Below are 23,052 nucleotides of genomic sequence, written 5' to 3'. Positions count from 1 at the left end.
TGCAGCTGTTGGTTGCAGCAGTACAAGGATGCATCAGCATCCCAGTACCACTCACAAGGGTTCCACTGCTCACTCCACTGCTCCATGATGGACGGCAAGTGTTGTTGTCCTTAGAAAGCACTGAAATAGCTAAAAAACATGCATCATTCAAAGAAAAAAAGCTGATGACTTCAGTTTTCTAGTGACTTAGGCTTTATTTTAATTCATTTGCACTGTGTTTAAAAAAATGAAGTTTTGCTGATTAATTTTTCAAGCATCGCAAATCAGCCTGACAAAATAAATAAAAAAGACACAGATTAAAACAAAAAAATGATTCTTCATATTAGCATTTGAATTTGGATCTGCAAGCTGTACTTATTTCAATATTCTTTTTGCAACCATGAGAAAAATCCAAGCTGAAATTCTGGTATGAAATGTCCTGTAACCAGGAAAAACACACCAATACTTAAGACGCATTAGTGACATTTCAATATGTGAAAGTAATGGCTGTCTATGTATTTATTCTCTGTGAAAATGCACTTACACAAAGCTCCAAGATGTGCTAACAAAAAATACACGTAAAACATGTAATAACTGGTAAAAAAGGTCAGTCTATGTTGGTTTAACAGGCTGTAGGTAAACTAGTTATGCTCCCCAGAAAGTGTAACTGAGAATGAGACTGTCTGGGGGTATGGTTGCCTTTCTTTTTAACAATGGAAGATTTTGACTAAGCTAGCAAAAGCCAAACCTTCAATCAGTTTCTGCCCTCTTCAGAGAAGTTATATAGACATGGGATTTGGATCTGGTTCTCTATATCCCAAATGAACCCTCTAATCCTCTACAAGGTCCATCTCTCATTCACTTTTCACTCTACAGATTTCTGTCTATGGATGATTTTCTTACTAAATGTTAAAATAGTCAGAATATGTGGAAAAAAAGGGATAAATGCCAGTGATAAATTGATTCTAGTAGCAATCCTCCATAAAATCCTTCTAATCCTCCATAAAATATCTTCCATCTCATGTGGAAAAATACATAGTATTTTTAGGAATTCTTCAGATATACCAACAATTTTCTGGGGAAAAGACAAAACCTGAAAGACACTGAATCATTCAGAAATGCCAGGAGAGAAAACAAGCCCATAGCAATATCTTACATGGAACACAAAGCTATGCAAATGTATTAGAAAGATTTATCTAGTTATTAAGAAAGAACTCTCAACCTAGGATCTCATTAAAACATTTAAACAGTCCTCTTAAAAACTTCTGATTTAAGACTGTATTTCACTGGTTACATGACCCTAATGAGACAGTTAAGTGAAATTGTAAATGCTTCACTTCTGAGCACACAGTGAAAAAGCATAGTTTGTATTTTCCCTTAGTGGATTTGGAATGTGTTGAGGGAGCAATTATGTGTCTCTTTAATGTTACCCTCTTGTTTCCAATACCTGGAAACAAGCCTAGCACAAAAGCATGTGCACTCCAAATCAGAACATTTGAGTTTTGCTAATAATAAAGGACATTTGTGTATGTGTGCCTGGTTTTAGTCCCTGCAGTATTCTACAGTATCTGTTGTTCAACTGCAATCACAAATTTGTTTGTGATCTCCCCTGTACTGGGGATTCATCTGGAAATCTAATTTAATCCGACTGCTTGAGAGTCATTTCACAAACTGAATACAACATCATGTGCTCAAATGTCATTCACCTCTCAGTTGGTTTAAGCTTGGGTGGGCAGAAATGCAGCATATTTTTTTTATTCTCAACTGCTATTTTCTCTGTAAAGTGCCAGATAATTGCAAACAAATATTGTGGTTGCTATGCCAACAGTGCCTACTGATGCATGTCCTTGTCTTCCCATCTTGGATGCAGCACTCTTTGGTGACTCAACTAATTTCAAGCAAAAACTCTGCGGAACACATCAATTTGCTGCTACATGTTAATATTCTTCCTTGAGTACTCTCTCAAAATCAGCACTGTCACAAGAGGCTTTCAGAGTTAGTGTTTTATAAAACAAAACAGAGAGGTAGGTACTTATATAATAAAAAAATTCAAGGACTCAGGCAGAAAGCAAGAATTTTACATTTTTCATTTCTACCAAATGGAATGCATGAAGAAGGTTAGAAGCAAAAGGGGAGGATGAAAACTGAAGGACTTGTCAGAGGGGGCAGTGATGTTGGGAGCTCAATGAGTCCCCAAGAGATGTTCTGAAAGCACTGCTGAGATAAATAGTCTGGGGAACAGCACACATGGTACACACGAGAGAGTTCTAAGGCAGGAACAAACCCAATGTAACAGTGGGTCAGTATAGTACTCCTTCCTTGAAGAAGTTTGCCTGAGTTCATGTTTTTGTGCACTACTAACAAGAGCTGCTTGTTTAAAGCATTAAGGTCTTTTCCAAGAAAGCTCTTCCCAGGAGATACACCATTCACTGCTCTATGCAATGTGGGGAAAAGGTCAGCTTTTATTTTCCAGGGTCAGGTTTTGCCCCAGAGATGTGCTTGCTCCCAGGGCTGTTTCCCTCTGAGGCAAATGGTTTGCTGATGTCTGCAGGTATCTGTGCTCTGGGAAGGCTCAAGGCAGTGACACAAGAGAGCAGAGGAAGTGCAGTGGCAGGAAAAACTCTCCAGGGTGTGTGTGTGCACAGAGAAAGGGAATGTAAATACATTAAAGCATTCTGTATCAGAGATAATCAAATGATCTTGTTCTGTCAGTACTCAACCAGGCAAATAATGTCCATTATAGTCAAAGGCACTTTTCACATATGACAAGGAGACAGCAAAGATGGCCAACCATCCAGGAGGATCCATCTCTGGAATAAGTGACATGAGAAAGCACCTAACAGAGAGGGCCAACCTTTTCCCAAAAGTGAATAGCATTAGCAAGAGGAATCGGTAGAGCATCTCACAGAGCATTCACACAGCAGCTTTTGCAGATGAACTGTAGAAAGGAGATGGTGAAGACTTCTGTGAAGAAATGTGGGGGGAAAAGAAAAGAGAAAAAAAAGGAGAGATTTCTCCCAGAAGTAGGTTAGATTCCTTACACAGAAGATGAGCAATCCATAGGGCCCTTCCTCAGCCATGCTGAATCCATCTTGATGTAACAGTCATTAAAAATTTTGCTGTCTTTTCTGTTGAATTGAATTGCTGCTGCTGTTTAATTACATAAAGGTAGTGATGGACTCTTAAAGCATGGCAGCACTTTATGAGCAAAACAGCAGAGCAACATCACCTCCCTATGATCTACTGCAAATGAGTTGGTGTGAAAAGATCACATTTCTTTCCCATAGTGTTTGTATCTTCTGATAGTGCACAATAGCATGAGGCCAAGGTGAATGTTCTCCACTGACACTTCACACATTAAAATCCCTTGCTTGTAGTATTTAGCCATGCAGTCCTGCCACTGATACTTTCTGAAGCAATACTGGAACACTTAAAAATCATTAAATCTCACATTGGCTTTTATTTCAGATGGACTGGACTAAATCCCAAAAAATATTAGCATTTATGTTTTTCTCCAGATAATTTGATTTAGTTCATTTTAATCAAATCTTTGAGAGGTATAATGTATTGTTAATCCTATAATGGCACCATCTATGTTTCTTTTTAATATCAGACTTTGTAGAAAAACCACCCTATGCTTTTTCACATGGCTACCTTGAATTTCATATGCAGCAGAGTACTAGAAATTCCAATTTTACATACTGGTGTAAAATTATGTTCTTAAAACTTATAGGCTGTGCAGACTAAGAAAAGAGTACAAAATGCTGGCTGAAAAGAGCAGAAATCCATACTTACTTCGCAGGTTCTGTACAGGGAAGGAGCCAGTGCTGCTGGAAGGGGGCAGGGAACATTTCTGGCAGATGCATTCCTTCCCATTAAAAGTTACCCGGTCACCCGCAGGGAAAGGCAACCTACAACAGCAGAAACAAAAACAAACTGGTTACAGTCTCATGCCTTTATCAGAATTCAAAATCTTTCCATAAAGGAACTGATTATACTCCGGCTTCTTTTTCTCTGCTTGCCCAGTTCTCATTCAGTTTTCCAGCCACTTAGAGGCTTAAGTATCAAAGAGGCATATCAAACATACAGCTTCAAATGCAGATGGTTACAGCCTCTTAGGAAAAATAATAATACCTAAAGATACAAAAACACAGTGAGCACTCAAGTCCAAATTGTTGTGTATCTAAGAAATGTAGTATCAGCCAGAGTTCATCACTAACAAGATCAGTTACAGAATGAAAATAAAATTGGCATTACAGGGAGTTAAGTAGAGGCAAATGCAGCTGCTTTTATGTTGTTAACTAGCTGTACGAGAGTGATGACTTTTATACATTAAAAATCAGCACTTGTCCTCACAACTTTTATCACATCAAAGTCTTTCTCTTAATCTATGTTCTCAGAAAGCAAATGTTAGTGAACTCTCAAAAGAAAAAATCCTATCCCAGTTATAAAACCCACAGTGTCTGCATTACTTGTTTTCCCTACCCAACAACAGCTCTCCTTACACTTAATTAAATCATTCCTTTTTATCAATGTTCTTAAAACAAAAGCTCTCTGCTGTGCACTTCCTTGTCTGGGCACAGAAACCACTGAGGCATTTCCTCTAAGGGAACCAGATGGACAAATCACTTCAGATGCAGCAAAGGGTGGTGAGGGTTTAGTAACACATTTCACTCCACCCAAAGCTCATGTCCAACTAAATCCCCATCCAAGCTATCAAAATATGGCTTAATGGGGCACAAACATAGCACACACCTTCTGCTTCATGGTGAAGCTCATCTGACCACACTATTTCATTACCATTTAATTAAAACTCGTGGTGTGCTCCCACAAATGCTATCAAATTCATACCAATTGCAAGGTTGTCTCCACTACAAAAGTTACACAGATACTTTGTGCTAAAATAAACATTATTTTGGTCCCTAAACTGCCTAAGAAAAACTTATTCTACACTTGAATTACACTAAAATTGCTCCCAGTGCAATTAAATTAAAATAATTTTTTATTACTTAGAAAAAGAACAGAACCAATGCTGTCCTTTGTTTCTGTATAATGTTATTAAAATATATTTGAAACCAGCTAAATGACATCCATTTTGGACCACGTGATAATTTAAAAAATCATGAGGACATATGGAGTGTAAATATTATTATCTTTTTTGATATTTGATAATGAATTCTGCATTTAACTTTTTTTTTTCTCTTTCTCAAGCTTTGTAGTCAAAAAACATCCTACCTTGTCACTTACCTAAAGTTACAATAAGGAAAAAAAAACTTTATGGAAATAGCCTTTAATATTGCATTACTCTCTGACCCAACTCAATGATCTGTGCATGACTCTGGTACAAAAAGGTCCAACACCATGTTAATATAGATCCAGGAGGCCTAAATTTCGATCTGTTTCAAGGAGGATTTTGCACCATTAACTTTACTCAATAACCTAATGAGAAGACAACACTTTCTCTAGTGTGACAGGCAGGATGTGGTGAAGAAACCTGTCCTGTCTTGCAGCAGCAGCCAGCTTCTGTGTCACATATTCAGAAAAACTCCCAATGCTTTCTTTTTAGGTCATAAGTGTTGTCTGCAACAGATTTTGATACTTTTTAAAGTCAGAGACACTTCTAATATACAGAATAAGAAAAGAGCTTTATGAACTCACAGAAGAGTTGAAGTGGGAAAGGACCTCTGAAGGTCATCTGGGCCAAACCAAAGCTTATTCAAATAAACATACATACATTTGAATAAAAATCAGTAAATGTGATACAGCTCTATATAGATAATAAAAATTCATTACTATTTACCAAAAACTATCTCAAAAATAGAGTGATACAATTCAAATGCTGTCCTAGTTTTCTGCTGTAAATGTGAAAGAAACCATTTAATCACATTTTCATTTTACAGAAATATTACAAAATCAAGCCTAGAACTTAGCACTACTAATTGACCTGGAAAGACAAAAGCCAAGGGATTTCAACCATTCCAGAACTGAGACAAGAATTTGTCTCTTGCATGTTTTCAGGAAGACATCTCATCTTGACTTCCAGATACACACAGACTTATAACAACCACTGGTAATCTGCTCCAAATTAAACCCCTAAAAAAGCAACACCCTGCTCCACAGACACCATCACACAACCACCCTGGCATCTTTCATTCCTATGCACAAATGCATGCCCTGGACAGGACAGGACCTTCAACTGTGTTTTGCCACAGTCTCCATGGGAACCAAGGCTGGGCTCAGCTCATGACCCAGCTGGGCTCTCATGAGATGTCTCAGTAAAACAGCAGAACAGTAAAATGGCTTTGCACCATTAATAATCCTGGGGATGGTGACATGCTGGAGCAATGAAGAAGATGGAGCTCTGAAGAATTACTGTGACTCCTGAACAATCTTGTATGTCGTGTATAAGGAGCAGTAGGGAGAGGTAAGGTATATCTTGTAATTATATCTTCCTGACTCGGGGATATACCTAAAGAAGCAGGGACTGCCCACTTTGAATTGGCTCATTTCATCATTGCCTAAGCAATCAACAATCTAAAAGGAAATAAGTTAAAACTAGAGGAGAAGAAGGTTATTGACCTCCTATGGCACAAAGACAGAACCAAGCAGATGACACCTCCAAACATGCCAAAGCTTATAGGCACCACAGAAAACCACAGAGCCTCCTTAGATGGGAGGGCACGCAGGGGGTTTCCTAGCCCATAAAAATACTGTACTTAGTTTATTTTCTAAGAGTTTAGTAGCTAATCATCATGCTTTTCCATTCCAATGCAAGAGGGCAACAATTTTGGTTCTTTATTGTTCATCAAATATGCAAGACATCAGCTCTAAAAAAACCTCAGAGAGAAGTTCTTGGAGCTGTCCACCCCAAGGTACATGCAGATATTTCCTCCCCTCACAGTTCATCTAAACCCATAAGTAAGTCTAAAAGTTTGTTTCACTGTCTGGTTCACAGGAATTCATACCCAACATATTTGTCACTTTTCCTGTACCAGCTGACCTCTCCCTTTCACGAGCAGCTCTGCTCAAGCATTTCAGTGCCAGTATGAGTGAAGGCACAACAGAAGGTAGCAACAGTCAATTAACAAGGTTTCAGTTTCTGAGCTCTCTAAGTTGTGAGCAGGACTATATATAGAATTTTAGGCTAAGAGCAGCATATCTGCCTTCAAATACAATGATATCTCACCACCAGTCACCCACTGAACACTGCTAGGTATTGCAAAAACCAGGACAGGGTTTTAATTAGCTACTTATCCTTTAATAAATATTCAGTGAGATTTTCACAGTTGGATAATCTATTTTTAAAATGAAAATTAAGAGCATTTTTAAAGCAGCTCTCTCAAATGACTTGCAGAATTTTAATACAACTGTGACTCATTTCCCAACAAAATTTGTTTTATCCACCTGCCTACAATATTTGCAAACCCAGAAAAAAATCTGGAGGTGACCAGCCAAACTATATTGTAAAACATCAAATCACCATCAGCCTAACCCAGGGTAACTGTGAGCTAAAAGATGAAGTGATACCAAAAGATGAAGTCTTTCTCTGCACCATGCCTCAATCTATGCAGCTGTGGGCAGGTCATTCAAGCTTTGTGGGAAGGACAAAAGAAATATTCTTTTTTTTTTTTCAGAGCAGATGGATGCCCATCTATTCTTTAAATTGCTGATCTGACTCTGGCTGAACAGTAAACTAAATTTGATATATGAAAATTAAGAGAAGCCTGTGGTCAGGTTGTTGGGAGAGCAGTGTTATTCATTTCAGCAGCTGGCTGCAGTTACACCAGGTCAGGTGTAATGTCAGATAGCAACCTAAGGACCAGCAGGATCGAATTCTGCTCTAACTTGTATCTGGTACAATCACATCCCTCAAGGTGCTCCATAGGGATGAATCCCTGTGGATTAAAATAATGATACAAAGTAGACATTGAGTGCTATCTACCATCTGCAAAAACTTCAGTGAGGGAAAATGCTAAATCCTGCAAGCAGTGAAGAACAACCCCATGCACCAGTGCACCACAGGGGTCAATCAGTGGAAAGCATGAGAAGATGTGGGGTCCCAGTTGGACATGAGTTAGCAGCATGTCCCCACAGCAACTGGCCAGCCACATCCTGGGAGGCATTAGTGTAGCACCAGATCCAGGGATGTGATCTCCCCTGCTGCTCATCATTTAGGAGACATTTAGGTGCAGCAGGCACCATCTTGGGCTCCTGAGGACAAGATTTACTGGAGGGAGATGAGGGAAGGTGGCCAGGTCCAGAGCTGCAGCACAGGACACATGGGCAGGCAGGGCTGCAGCAGATGCACCTGCTCAGGGGACATCATGCTGCTGTCTAAAACTACCTGGAGACACGTACACAAAATTGGAGCCACGCTCTTCTCAGAGGTAAAGAGTGAAAGGACAAGAGGCAGCAGACATAAGCTGGAACATAGGGAATGTCAACTCAATATAAAGAAAAAAAATTACCATGAGCTTGTTGAATACTGGAACACACTATTCAGAGAGTCTGTTGGAAATATGTTAAAGGAATGCCATCAGCTGTCTGCTCAAACTGGACTTGATTTGAGCCAGGGGCTGGTCCACAGGACCACCACAAATCTTTTCCATCCTACATTATTCTAGGGCTATAGGGATGCTCCATGTAGAACCAAAGAATCCTGGAATCACTAAGGTTGTAACAGACCTCCAAGATCATCAAGTCCAATCTTTGACCAAACACCACCATGCTCATGTCATCACAAAGTGCCATGTCTACTGATTTAGTGAACACTGCCAGAGAGGGTGACCCCATCACTTCCCTTGGCACCGTATTCCAATGTTTAACCCATTTTTCAGTGAAGAAGCTTTTCCTAATATCCAATCTGAACTTCCCCTGGCACAACATAAAGACATTTCCCCTTGTCCTATTGCTGGTTGCCTGGGAGAATAAACTGACCCCCAGCTCACTGCAACCTCCTGTCAGGCAGTTGTAGAGAGCAATAAATACCCCCTGAGCCTCTTTTTCTCCAGATAAACAACTCCAGTACCCCCAGCTGCTCCTCACAGGACTTGCACTCCAGACCCTTCCTCTAAAGAGCAGCACACCACTATCCCTTTGTTCAGGAAGAACCACATGCTGATAAATATATTTGGTTTAGAATCAAAATGCCAAGAACACTCAGGCTGATTTCAAAATCTCAGGCTCAACACCCTAGGTTTCTGCAATACCTAGCAGTGTTCAGTGGGTGACTGGTGATGGGATGAAGACCACTTCATGAGATGCCTTAAGAGGCACCAGGTACTGCTTAAGTGGAAACCAAACCCTTTCCAAATTCAGCAGCACAAAAAAAAGTGAGCAAATAAAAAGGTTTAGCATATTCAAAAAGTCTGTCAAGATTGCTATGTTTAAGAAAAAACTGAATTTGAACTTTGAATTTTCAGTATTAGCCTGATTTTTTAAGACATACATACCCAAAATATCTCAGTTCTTTCTAGAACTAGCAATGTTATATATGTAGGACTACACAATCTCCTGCTGAAAAAGAACAGAATTTGAGCTTTCTCATTTTTTATATTCAACTGCCTGGTGAATTACCTTCTTGTGAATTACTTTCTTGAAGACAGTAAAAATACAAATGAGTGAACGAGGTTTTATAGCTGGATTTGGTAGTCAACCCCTTGAAGTATATGTATCTGCCTCTTTCCTCCACATACTATTCCCCTCTACATGGCACGTCTTCTGTCACCTCTTCTGTCAAGATGCTGTTTTAAAAGAAAACTTCCTGAGCTCAGAAAAACTTAAATATAACAATTCTGTAAAGCCAACACAAACCCATTTCCTTATTAATCTGGGATGTATGTGCTAATCTATCCTCCACCTAGGGGTCAAGTTGTCCTCTCTTTATCCTTTACATGCCACAATTTTTTCCCAACTTTTACATACAAGAATATTGAAACTAAAGGGGTAACTAATAGACACACTCCTCCAACTGGGTACATAAACACCAACCCCCCCAACTTTACTAATTACAATAACACCCATAAAATTAAATCCCAGGTTTTTTAATATTCAGTGAACACACAGCCCACAGGTAATACAAATCATACTCTAGGTACCACATTAGATGGACCATACATCTTATATATGCTTACTAAATCTATAGGACTTAACACACTACGACATCTCCTGAAAATTCCATTTTCAGAGTATTATCACAGGTATGACAACCCATTTCTTTCTGAAATACTCAATGTCCTGCCCTTTCCCATCCTACATAAGAGCCAAACTGTCCTGACTATGACATACATGTAAGACATATGTGCACAATTTTAATAAAACTAAGCTTCTATTGCTACAGCCAGCCTCAATTTTCTCTCTCTTTCTATTTCACTTTTACGAACACATGAAGCTTTTGAAGGAAATGTCTTTGGCAGCCCTCTGGAGGACACAGCTCCTTCCAATTAATGTAGGAAGATTATTCAGCCACTTCCTGGGAATTTAGAGTAAACATTTAATCTGCAACAGTTTTCAATCTATGTTGTTATTCTTCCACTCATTCCTGGTTTTAGGCATTATCATCACAAAACACCACAGCAGATAAAAGGTTTCACTAGACTATGAACAGCACTGGAAGAAGAAGGGATTAAGCCCTTAATCTTTACTCCAGCAGAGCAAACAACTGAAACCTGATTTTTTTTAAAGAACCACTTGGTTAACACAGGATGGAGAGAAACAATCAACTAGGATGGCACAATATATTGTACTTCTACCAGTTTTTCTCTGAATACTAATTAATTTTTTTGTTTGTTTTAGACTTTAGCTTGTGGCAGCCCTGGGCAGTAGCATCTGACTCCCAAGAGATGCCCGACACTGATGGGATTTCTTGACACTCCAGCTTTTTCACAGAAGAGGGCAGCAGGTTACAAATGCAGTGCAGAAGGTACAAGGAATACAGTTCTCTGTGACACTGCGCCATGTGGCATCCAACAGTAGTAATATCAGGAGACAACTGGGCTTGGATTGCTGACTTTATCCCACTGCTCCTGCTAGCTAGGTTTTCTCACTGATCCTACCATACACTTCCCACATGTTTCTATTCAAACCTTATCTTCTCTGAAAATAAGGATTAAAAAAAAAAGACTTGATACTGACACTGGTTTACTATGCAATGTAGAAAGAGTTTAGAAGTGTTACTTCAGCAGCTACAGAAATAGGACTTGCAGCAGTGCTCATTTAAAATAATTCAAAGATCCTGCAGCATTCTGGAGAAATGTGTCATGAGTGCAAAATGACTTCTGCTGCCAGTGTTTTCATGCTGAAGATGGTAAGAACCTGACTTGGTTTCCATGAGAGCATGATCACCCTACTGCCAGGCAGTCACCACTTCTCAAATTCACACCATCTTGGAGGTTAGATTTCTAACACAGCACCCACATTAAAGTCTGGCTGTAAAAGGTAATGCCAAATGCAGTTGGCATCATCCACTAACTACTGCTGACAGTGTGCCTTGGTGCAGTATTTAAGGTTTCCGCCCATCTGTAAAAAACGAGGGCACAAATGGTTCTCCTGACTCTTCCCACCATGGAAAATATCAAGGTAGAGAGTTTTGCACCATTTGCCCCCCTATTCTGTTATTACTGTTTTTTAAATGAACAAACATGTTCCTTCTTTTGGCTTAAACATCATGCCTTTACAGCCTACCAACCTTATTTTTACTGAGGATATCACTCAATAAAATAAATGCTGATGATGTTTAGATAGGACATTCTTCCTCATAAAAAACACAGGTTATGTCTGGCTTGCAATGACAGGGGTAATTGAAGCTGATTTAAAGCATATAAACACATGACAGGATTCTTCTGCTGCTCTGCACCACAAATCAGTGTTACAACCCCCCTGGGAGACACTAATTGAATCCTGCTAGTCAGCAGGGCATTAGCTGGCTCTGATGAAGACAATATGAATTTGTGTGTTCTTCCAAGAAAAGCAACAGAAGCAGATCTGGGTCTCTCTACTGAACTACTAGAAACAGCGAAACAGCATTTAATACAACTATTTAGTTATACAGAAGGTTATGGAACATCTCTGATTTTATTTTTTATATGATATATTACCGTGTCAGGAACTTCATTTTTAAAAGCTTTACCACATCTTCATCACACATTGTATTTGCAATATGAATAATTTCACAGTGCTGCAATTTAACTCGCCTGAATTGTAAGGTACTTAAATATTTTAGTCACAAGGCAAATTATTCCAAATTTCCAGGGAGATAAAATAAACTGTATTACCAAACTCCAAATCAGCAGCTGAAGGACTGACTAAATAAAGCAGCAGTTGGTATTTCCAATGGCCTGAAACCCGAGGTAGGTAGTTTCTAAGTACAGCAATAACACTTAAATACATTTCTGCTAAGCTCTACTGGTGTGACTAAGGATACAGGCACATTTAGCCAGAAAAATGGAATCAACCATTTTTTTGATTTCTCTTAAATGATGGAGTACCTCACTTGACAGAAGGTACTAGTGCTGAGAATAAAGGTACCAAAAAATAGCTCTGCTCATCTCTACAAGAGCTGTAATACTGCCAGGCTGCAGGCCAATAGCATGTGCAGCCAGCAGTTAAATAATGAGACACAATTGAAGTAATTTTCCTTCATTATTAAAAGAAAAAATAAAATATGAAAAAGATGCTAGGATTTTTTTCTTATCTTTACTCTCCACATTTAGGTATACAAAGGAAAAAAACTGCCTATTGGACAGATCAAAACTTAGAATTTAATACAATAAAGGCTTGTCTATCTCAGAGTCTCCCCTCTATCACAGCTATTATTATTATTATATGTGCAATTACTTTATTTAATTGAGATTCTGTCACGAGCCACAGCTGCTCTGGAATTTGACGTCCTGCTCTTGCAGGAGGATTTCTGAGCTCCAGGGGCAGGGCAGGCTGGGCTGGCAGGCAGCCATAGTGACATGGCCACGCTGGTTTGGGATGGCACAGTCACCTGCAAGAGGCACCAGCACACAGAGATCTAAACTGTGCTGCACCAGTGCCTCGTTGGGCTCTGAAGCCCTTTGAAAGTGGGGTTGCTTTTCTTGTACTCCTAAAAGCTCAAGTTCATCCAGAGAAACTCTGGCAGCATTTCCATTTGATCCAAACTGCTAAAACAGCAGTTTGAAGGTTTTCTAAAGGCTTAGTGCACTACTTCAAGCTTCTTTGTGAAGTCTTCAGTAGATATGTTTGTGCCAGTTCTACACAAGAGGATTAAGATGCAGGTCAGGATGACATCAGTCCCTTGTATTGCTGAGTTGGGACCCATGGGGGAAATGATCCCCCTGAACTACACTGGGCTTTAGTAGTAGCCTGCTGAGGACTCAGCCATTGGCACTGGAATCCTTTGTAACTTCAGGCCAACAAATGACAAAACAGAAGACACCAGAGAAATTAAGCAATACTTGGGGAAAAACGTCTTATAACAAAGACAGTGGATGGTTCTAAAGTACTTTAAAAACCTCAAACATAAGGTAACATAAAAAAGAAAAACACATTTGGAAAAAAAGGGAGGCATTAGAAATTACAGACTTTTTTTTTTTCTTTTTAATTCTGCAATTTTTTAAGGAGTGAGTAAAAGAAAACACTATCTCTAGGCTATTGGTTTGAATGCCTGGCATTCAGGGCATTGTGGCATCCAAAACACAACTTCATGTAGAAAACCTACCTGCAAACAGCACACACAAAACAGTCTGGGTGATAGGTTTTGCCAAGTGCTGAGACCACTTCTCCCTCAATGAATTCATCACAACTGAAGCATCGTGTGCCATAGAGTCTCTGGTAGTCCAAAGTACAGATGTAGTCTCCCTGTCTCACAAAAAATCCTCCTTGAGCCAGGTCACATCCACAAGCTGCAGAAAGAGAAAAGGCAGAGTCAGAAGGCAAGAAACAAATGCTCTAAGATTAGGCTGATTTTTCACCTATGATCTGAATGGTTCACAGTGAAGCATTTAAGCACTTCAATATATGGGCTTATGATCACAGAGCAGATGTGCATCTGAAAGACACAACTCTCACAGTAAATTACAACAGTCATGTATTTTGGACACTAATAGCCTGGACTTATTTAATGTAAAAGGCTCAATGCAGCAGCTGTGAGTACAAAGTTAAAGTCTGTAGAAGTTAAGTTCAGGGTTACCATATACAACATCCAACATATTTAACAGGTTAAAAGAAATGCATAAAGGATATAAATCTTTAAAATCTAAAGCACCAGTGTTGCAAAGAAACATCTCTGACAGATTACAGGTGTTTGACATTCTTCCTAGACACAAAAGGATGAACTAGTGCTGTCTCTAAACACGGGGGCTGATGCTCATGGCACTGCTGCACATTTTCAAAAGATAAATCAGTTTAAAGCAGCTTTCATATTTACCCAATGAACATCACTCACCACGTATGAACTGGAGGCACCTCCAGGTTCATCCACTCCTGGCAAAAGTAAGGTTTTAGTCCTAAATGTCAGTTTTGATTTTTAAACTAAACCTGTAGCAAAGGGTTACAGTTGATTAGCCAAAGGCTTCTGAGACTGTTCAGGAGTTTTCTTTGTTGCATTAGGGATGGAGCTAGGCTGGAATTTTGAGAACATATAAGACAGGAAAGGAGAGATACAATGGTCTGGTGAAGTCATACAAAAAGAGCAGACATGTAGAACATGACCATCATCCACCTTGACCAGGATCTTTGGAAACACACTTGACTTGATTTAAAAGTAGTGATTCTGCTGCTGTGATGACTACTCCTTTACTGCAAGTCACAGCACCACACTTGTTACTACGTACTCCTGCTCCTGGGGATGTTCATGTAGGAATGTGTTCCCATCAGCAAATGGTGTTTACAGTCAAACCATGCTGAACCACAGCAGTGTCACTACTCACACACAGCCCACAGAAAAGGAGTGGGAATGTTGCTTATTAAATTTGGGTTGCATGTACAAAACATGGCAGACTTGCTCAGTGCCTTGGTCCCAAAATAGAAGAAGTATCCATGCTTCTAAAATTCCAGACTGAGATTTACACTCAGGTACCTGAGAGTGCACAGGCACTTTGGTTTCTAAATGTAAAGTCTGGCAATTTACACCCAAACCTGTTTGCAGTGTCAGAATCAGTCATTTTGCACCTAAACACAAGAAAAGAGTCCAACAGAGATACCCAAGGCACAAGGTAACAGATACAGATCAGAAACTGCAAGAAAGCAGAGAACCCAGATCATTCATTCAAAATTACATCCAATCACCCTACCCTTTTTATAGCCTTTGTTAACTGTAGCACAGGAGACCTGGGCTCAGGGCCCTCTTTGAACCCTCTGAGGGCTTATCCCTGTGTGGGATTTCAGCGCTCATCATTCTCCCTGGAGATGGCCCTGACTACTAAGAGTCAGAAAACAACAATCATGCTAGAATGGTATTAGTGCATGGTCAAGAACTGAAGAACTATGGGTTCTAATCTTTCCTATAAGTCAAAATAATTCCAATCACATTGCATTTGCCATGGACAACATTGATTAGATTATTTATATTTCAATACATTGTTCATGTTCTCTATCTCACAACACTTAACACGTTTGCTTTAGCATTTCTCTTTCTCACTCGTGCTCTTACTTTTATAAAGGACAGGCTTTTTGAACAGACTTTCCAAAAATCTGGCACAACTTGCTGGATAGCATGCATTTCTTTCAGCCTATATATTTCAGCTACCTACTGGTGTCCCAGAAACAGAGCTCAACTGTGGATTTAAGATGATGATGAGCAGCATGCTGAGCTGATACTGATGCCCTAAAGCAGCTCTAATTTGCATCATACAGCGTTTGAACTTGTAAAGTGGATCATTAGAGTAAAAAGTTAAAAGGCCATAACTGCATTTCTGAAAAGAGAAGGGAGGGGTTATGTCCCTAAATATGTTTCTTTATGCTGGTAGTGACACACCTGACTAAAGTGCACCTGGACAAAGACACCAAGACCCAGCTACAGAACAGGTACTGGTTAACACAATTTGCTGTGTACTATCACAGAAGGACTTACAGCTGGGCTTCCAAAACCAGAGGAATATAACTTGATAGTGTAGCCACAAATTATTTACCACTGCTCTGTTGTGCACTTTAGTCCCTGTTCACCTCCTAAAATGAGAGCTAAGCACAAGCAAATCTATATTTATAGTCTAAATGGAAGTCAGGTAGGCTCTGTCTCACTGCAGCTAAGAGAGTCCTGGTGCAAGGTTTGGGGCACGTGGGTTCAACAACCTTTGTGCCACTGGCATTTGGTGGCACTCTGTCTCACCCTGCAGATATTGGCCTCTCTGTTCTGTCAGTAAAGCAGTCTGCACTAATGCACTTAATCCTGGCTTCTCAGGAAACACTGCAGTGAAACTTCTCACCTAAAGAGAGCCAGAAAAACAATTTATTGGGACTTCAAAATAAAAGTGAGCTCAGCATCCTCTCACCAGGCTCCTTTCTGCATCACCATCTCCTCATATGCAAAGAGTGGCTGAATGAACATCACCAGCTCTGCTCCACAGGCCATACCTTGAGTCACAAACCCTTGCCTGCTCCTTCACTCTCTGAACCATCTGATCCAATTTACCTTGACACCCCGCTGACCAGAGAAAAACATAAGGATTCCAGTCAAATACTGGATAGGATAGTAAATCAGTCATGCTTTTAGCTGAGAAGACTAGCTCTGAAAAGAGATCCATTGGCCTTCCCTCAGGTGAGATGCTGTGCCATTTGCTGGCTACTTATGTGGACAGAGACACTGCCCATCTGAGATGATGCTGCAGAGACTAGAAGCCAGGAATGAAAAGCAGAAGGAAGTCTAGGCAGAATATCTGAAGGCAGCTACCAGATCTTACTCTCCTAGGACAGGATATTAGCATTATGTCACATCCACTCCTACCTAGCATTTGTCTTCCAAAAGGAGTATCTGGAGGATGGGTTATTTTTAACCTAGAAACAGTTTTCATCAGTTTGTGGAGTTCATCTTGGTGGTAAGAAAAAAACACTGAAACCAGTAATTATATTAATGAAGAGACTAACACAGAGAAACTCATCTTCTTGTCTTGGTATTACCTTGCCTACATGGCAATGCCTTTTCCTGAGCACTTATAAGCTTTAGGAAGAATTTCGAAGTAATGAGTAAGTGTTTGTCTCTTATATTATTTAGAAGCAAGCCAGTACCTGGATGTGCTATGGGACTTCAGAGGAACAATACCCACACCATTTTTAGGGAAGGTATCTCAGGGTGGCTTCTCTTACAGCTGGATAATTCCACTTTTCAAGACAGTTTGCAATTACCTGACAACAAAATACTTCATACATAGATGTGAGGGGCTCCTCTGCTGGTTTAGAAAATGACTACTTTTTTCCATAGCACCATGTCTGTAGCAGCACCTGAAGCACTGGAATTTATGCAGTGTGTAATAGTAATGGTTTCAAATTAAAACAGGTGCAATTTAGACAGGATTTATGAAAGAATTTTTTTTTAAGTGAGGCTAGTGAGACATTGGAACAGGTTGCCCAGAGAGATGGTAGATGGTCCATCTCTGGAAATACTTAAAGTCAAGTTGGACAGGGCCCTGAGCAAACTGACTTAGTTGAAGATATTGCTGCTCATTCCAGGGAAGTTTCGACTAGATGACCTTTAAATGTCCCTCCCGTCATCCTATGATTTTTTAAAAATAAATAGCAGTAAATCAATTAATCAATGTGCTTTAAGCAAATTGCTATTCCACTACTGTATACCATCAGTACTCCATTTGCAGTGTACAAATATAAAATGCATCTGTTTTCTGTGCTGGCAAATGAGCCTACTGAAAGTAGATTAATTTTTTGGCTGCATGTTGGGCCTAAAACTCAGCTGTGTCCTGAGCTGCTCGGGGGATGCTACACTCACTGTGCTGTCAATGTGCCAGACAATCAAGTGGTTTGCTTACATGCAACTACATATATCAAGTCTGTACTTTTCCCTCCTATTTTCTGCCTGATGTAAGTAAAATGAAATTTTTCTTCCTCAGCACTGTGGTTTTATGTCCACTTCTGGTATTTTCCTCCATCCATGAGATGGATGTCACTGGCTGACCATGATCCTAAGAGTGACACATAGCACACTGCTGATATTATTCTCTTTTGGCAGCTAAATTCTATGTATTCATGCACCATTGAAGAAGTCTGGATTCCCATTCTTCAAAATCCCATGATCATGTGTGGAGTATTTCTCCTGGTCACTATGCCTGTGAGAAGGAATCAGAACCACCTGGCAAACTTCCACTTCCACTGCTACAGCTTTGAAGTTCAAATTGAACTGCAATTAATCTGAAGCAGTCTAAACTCATTTCCAGCAGATGGCTGCAACTCTGATACTCTTTCTTGCATGGTCTATTGTGGTAAGTCCAGATAAGCTTTTCACAACGCTTTCAGGGAAGTCTTTCCCAGCTTCAAGCTTGCTGGCCATACAAATATTGGCATGAGAATATAATTTCTTGGTAAATTCACACCTGAACCTTCAGTCTATAGGTGAGCAGCAGTAAGACAGAAGGGACCTTGCAATGGGGCATATAAACCATACAGTTCAATCACTCTTCTATGCACAAGTGATCATAATAACTGTCTTTCCAAACACATCTGTGAAATCAGGAATACTCAAGTGTGTCAGTCACTGTCAGTGTATTAGCAATAGTATCTAAAATACCATCTGTAATCTCAAGGACTTGGATGACACCTCATTTTGTTACTATCCAGGGTAAACAAAAACAGCATGCAGCCCCAAAAAAGTCCTGGACAGACCTGCTGGTCCCTTCTCCAGCTTCCAATCAGGAAATGCAGGAAGGCAGACAGGTCTGATGGAAGAAAACCAGCAACTTTCAGGAGCAGAAAAGATACAAAGAACTGTGAGGATATATCATATCCTGCAACACTTCACCATGCATATGTAGCACTGATAAAAGATAGAGAGTACAGCACCTACACAAGCTCCCAGGCTACACTGGCCATGGTGCCCACAACTTAATTTGTGGAGTAAACACTTCAGTGCAGGAAAACCTTTGAGACTCGGGATACTCTTATGAATTGACAGAACATAAGAGTGCACCAATTAAAATGAAGGAAAGTTTAGGAAATTTTCTGTGCACTAATTACCTTGATTCCTATAATAAATGGGAACTACACGTGAAGTAATTTTTCATTTTAAAGTATATTTCCATTTTCCTTCTGGAGATCATAGTTTCCCAATGCCTTAGAGACAGTGTTACTGCCCTATAAAAAACTCTACCATAATCTTAGAGGTGAGCAAGGTCCTCACAGCATTAGGTAGATGGCTGTTTCAAACTACCAAAACAATTTCCAGGAAAACTGGAAAAAATGTCTCGTTTATACTAATTTCTTGTTTTAAGGACTTAATTTGGTTATTTAAAATTTACAAGTACGCTAAAGAAATTTAAGAAACAGAGTAATGTGCTTTAATCCATTTTAAACCTAATAGCCTCTTAATGTTTATCATAAAATACTGCTGTCATTAGCTAGACTAATTAAAACAGGTTTTTAAAACAATAAAGCAAAATAAAACCCACAACACAAAAAAAACCCAAAAAACAAACCCAACATGCAAAGCAACAACAGCAAATATTTTCAGATTTTTTTTAACAGTGCTTTGGGTGGCAGTTCCAGGTTTGCAAATTAAATCCCTGCTCTATTCACAGATATGGTAGATGGTCTCATGTTAATGAGTTTCAGGAAGTGGGAGGTGGAATTACACCACTGTGGCAGTGATCAATTTTATTCAACAACTCTCCCTGGGTCTCAATACAGGCATCACATAATTTTAGTACACTGAAATGCCCAGTAGCTAACCCAGAGTGCTGCTGTATCCCTGCTGTGTCCTCAAGGGAAAGAGCATCATGTAGTCTGGAAGTCCCCTGCATAAGACATCCTTGCACTGACTTTTTTTTGCACAGGGGAAACCTTACCCAGAAAGAGAATTTGAGTAATTAAAAAGACTAACAGGCTTTTAAAAATAATAATACTTCTGTGACATCATCTAATGTGGGCTGAAACTATGTATGTTCAAAACTTCTTTATATTAATAGTATCTTTACTGCCTGCAAAGCTTACATAGATTTGAAAATCCTATCCTCTAATGGGCACTTAACTTCCTACTATAACTTCTCACTCAAATGCTCTAATATGCACTTACCTTTCTACTATAATGGACAAGAAGGATGCAAATAAGGAATAAATAAAGTGGAAAACAGAAGCAACAGAGGTTTGGCTTCCTTTGGTGGGTAGTTAGCTACTTTCTATTGAATGTTATTAAGATATTCCTTTATCAGTACTCATAACCATGATTCCTCCAATTTCACCATGCTTTACTAGTACTACGTATTTATAAAATTTGTGAAAGATACTCTTAAAAAAGATTCACCAGACTCTGGTAGAAATATATATGCCATGCTGCTAGCTAGAGTGTTGGTATGATGGGTGCATGGCCAGGATGTGAGAAGCTGCAGAAGGTTCTTAATGAATGTAAAGAAAGGTTGCAACAAGAACATATTTATAAAAAAAGGAAAATTATCCATTACTTTGTGATAGTGAAAGTTAGCTAACTGACCAAAATTTGGTCGTGCTTTAATTATTGAGTTGTTTTTAGAAAATCAGTGATTAAAATTTTCAAAGTTCAGGTTTTAAAACTACAACATAGAACCATTTGTCACTACATTAAATTACTTCTGCACCAGCAAAAGTGATCATTACTATCATCATCACAATTTCAGTGAAATAAAAATTACAAGCTAATGTGACATTGGTAAGGCAGCCCTAAACCTACCACACTCTGCAACCTTGGTGAGCCTTACACTGGAAACAGCTTTTCCTGTCATACTGAGTTAACAGGATCTGGGATTGCAAACTCCTGAAGGACTCAGGAAGTGTTGGACACGTTGCTGAGAGTGCCTGATGGAGAGTCCCAACACTAATCCCCAGTGGTCATGACACCAGAAATACCAGAAATTGCTACTGCCTGCCAGAAATCTTACAATCTTCCCGTAAGTGACTCCCATTTTGAAACGTGAAACCCTGTAGCAATGTTCAAATGTGAGTCCCTCAGATCACCCAGCACAGCTTAGAACATGTTCATATCCTAGCAGACACATTTGATCTAACAAAGAAATAACTCCTATTGCCAAGTTACTCCACGTTTTTAATATTTTCACTGAATATTTTGTCTTAGCCTTTCCCATTAATAGGACTTCCCATTAAATGATATAACTCGGGGTTCTGTTGATTTTCTACTGAGAAAAGTGTATGGAAGTGATATATCAACACCTGGGCTTTTTCACAGTTCCCAGGACACTGCAGGGTCACAGAAACACTAATCCCCAGAACCACATACCCCATTCTAAGCTGAAGATGTAAAAAATTCTAGCAGATTAATTTTAAAAAAAACCATGAAAATTACTGGGAGAAAAAACACACTTGCAACTACTAGCTGTGCCAGCAAAGAAGTCTGCATGTGCTGCACCCGTAACAAGACACAGCAATCAGGACAATGTTGATTAGGGTTAAAACAAGATACATATGAGATGCAATGAAGCAGGTACAGCACATAGGTCAGGTTTTCACCTCTATGGCTCAGACTGGAAGTTTATTTCCTTTCACGAAAATTAACCATGAAAAGACACAGATGTGAGTTATGGTTCTTCTCACATATGTACAAAAACTCCTTAGAAAGATGGTATGGGTTCCCCTGTTTAAAGTGGTCACTGCAACTTTGGAAATGTCAGGACTATCAAAACACAGAAAATTAAACACTGGCCTAATACTAATAAAACAGGGTAATTTTATCCTTATCAAAGACTACCCAAGATAATATAATTACAGCATCTACATATTCCTATCTACAATTCTATGTTAACCTGTCTCTCTACTGGGTGCACTAAATCACAGTTGTAAGCAAGCTCCAAGTTAACATTTCTCTGATACCATCCACTCCATTAAATGCAGTTCTGACCTAACAGACACCTTCAGAATAGTTTATATTCCATTTTTTTAATTTGACAATCTGAGTCATTAATATTTTATTGCTTCAGTAATTTTCCTTGGTGCTTTTATTACAGTGGTAACAAATAAAAAAAGAATTAGTAAACATGAGAACCAGAACCCTTGAAGTCTAATGAAACTTTGTCTTACTGTATCAAAGATATCTGCTTCATTATAACAGTACTTCTATAAAACCTGATTAATATGGGATACATTTTAAACTAAAAATTAAGTAAAAATTTGAAGTGAGGATAGATGGCATATTCTTTACAGCATTTGGCAGATACAGCAGGTTAGATGTGCAGCTAAACAGGAAATAACATATATGAATAGATTTGAGTATAAACCTTATTTATAATGCCTATTTACCTCCCTAGGTCCTATTATACTTTGACACTTTGCAAAACTAGCAGATGCTCCAAGTACTGCTGTTAATTTTTTTAATCTGGATGTGTCTCTTAGTCATGAATAATAAAGGAATTCTTTGCCTTTTAAAAACTTTGAATTGTTTAGAATCATTGTCTGGGGAATGTAAGAAGAACTGGATGGGAATGAAAGAAGAACTGCATGGGCATTAGTACTTAGTACTAATTAGTACTTTATACTAACCTTCCTTGGTTATGTAATTTAATTTTAATACAAAGGGCATCTATATAGTTGTTGTTACCATTCTAAAACTCACAGTTGCCATAAGAAAGGTTGCCCAGAAAAGTTGTGGCTGCCCCACCCCTGGAAGCATCCAAGGCTGGATGGGGCTTTGAGCATTCTGGTCTGGTTGAAGGTGTCTTTCTTCATGGCAGGGGGGTTGGAACGAGGTGATATTTAAGGTCCTTTCCAACCCAAACCATTCTATGAATAATCAGACAGCACTATGGCAATACACAAAACTACCTTTCTACCCTTAAAATAAAAAAAAAAAAAAAAAAAGGGTAGAAATATAGAATTCAATTTGACCCTCTGAAACCTCATAATTTATCCAAAACTATCAAAGAAATAGTTTCAAGTTTCACACATATT

The 23,052-nt window shown here is 39.1% G+C and overlaps 1 protein-coding gene across 15 annotated transcripts in view; it reads right to left on the bottom strand.

The window, feature by feature from the left end:
- The window catches only part of ABLIM2 (actin binding LIM protein family member 2), a 127,238-nt gene that overhangs the window by 66,336 nt on the left and 37,850 nt on the right, over nucleotides 1–23,052 (bottom strand). For all 15 annotated transcript variants that reach the window (XM_021550652.3, XM_085578511.1, XM_021550655.3 and 12 more), the window contains exons 3-4: nucleotides 13,682–13,865; nucleotides 3,775–3,890 (exon numbers count right to left, since the gene is read on the bottom strand). In XM_021550652.3, coding sequence (XP_021406327.2) covers nucleotides 3,775–3,890; nucleotides 13,682–13,865 — 300 coding nt within the window. The remainder of the gene's footprint in view (nucleotides 1–3,774; nucleotides 3,891–13,681; nucleotides 13,866–23,052) is intronic.

This window comes from Lonchura striata, chromosome 4 (genome assembly GCF_050655825.1).
Source record: "Lonchura striata isolate lonStrDom1 chromosome 4, ASM5065582v1, whole genome shotgun sequence".
Lineage (NCBI taxonomy): Eukaryota > Metazoa > Chordata > Aves > Passeriformes > Estrildidae > Lonchura > Lonchura striata.
This window is presented reverse-complemented; position numbering and strand designations above follow the sequence as displayed.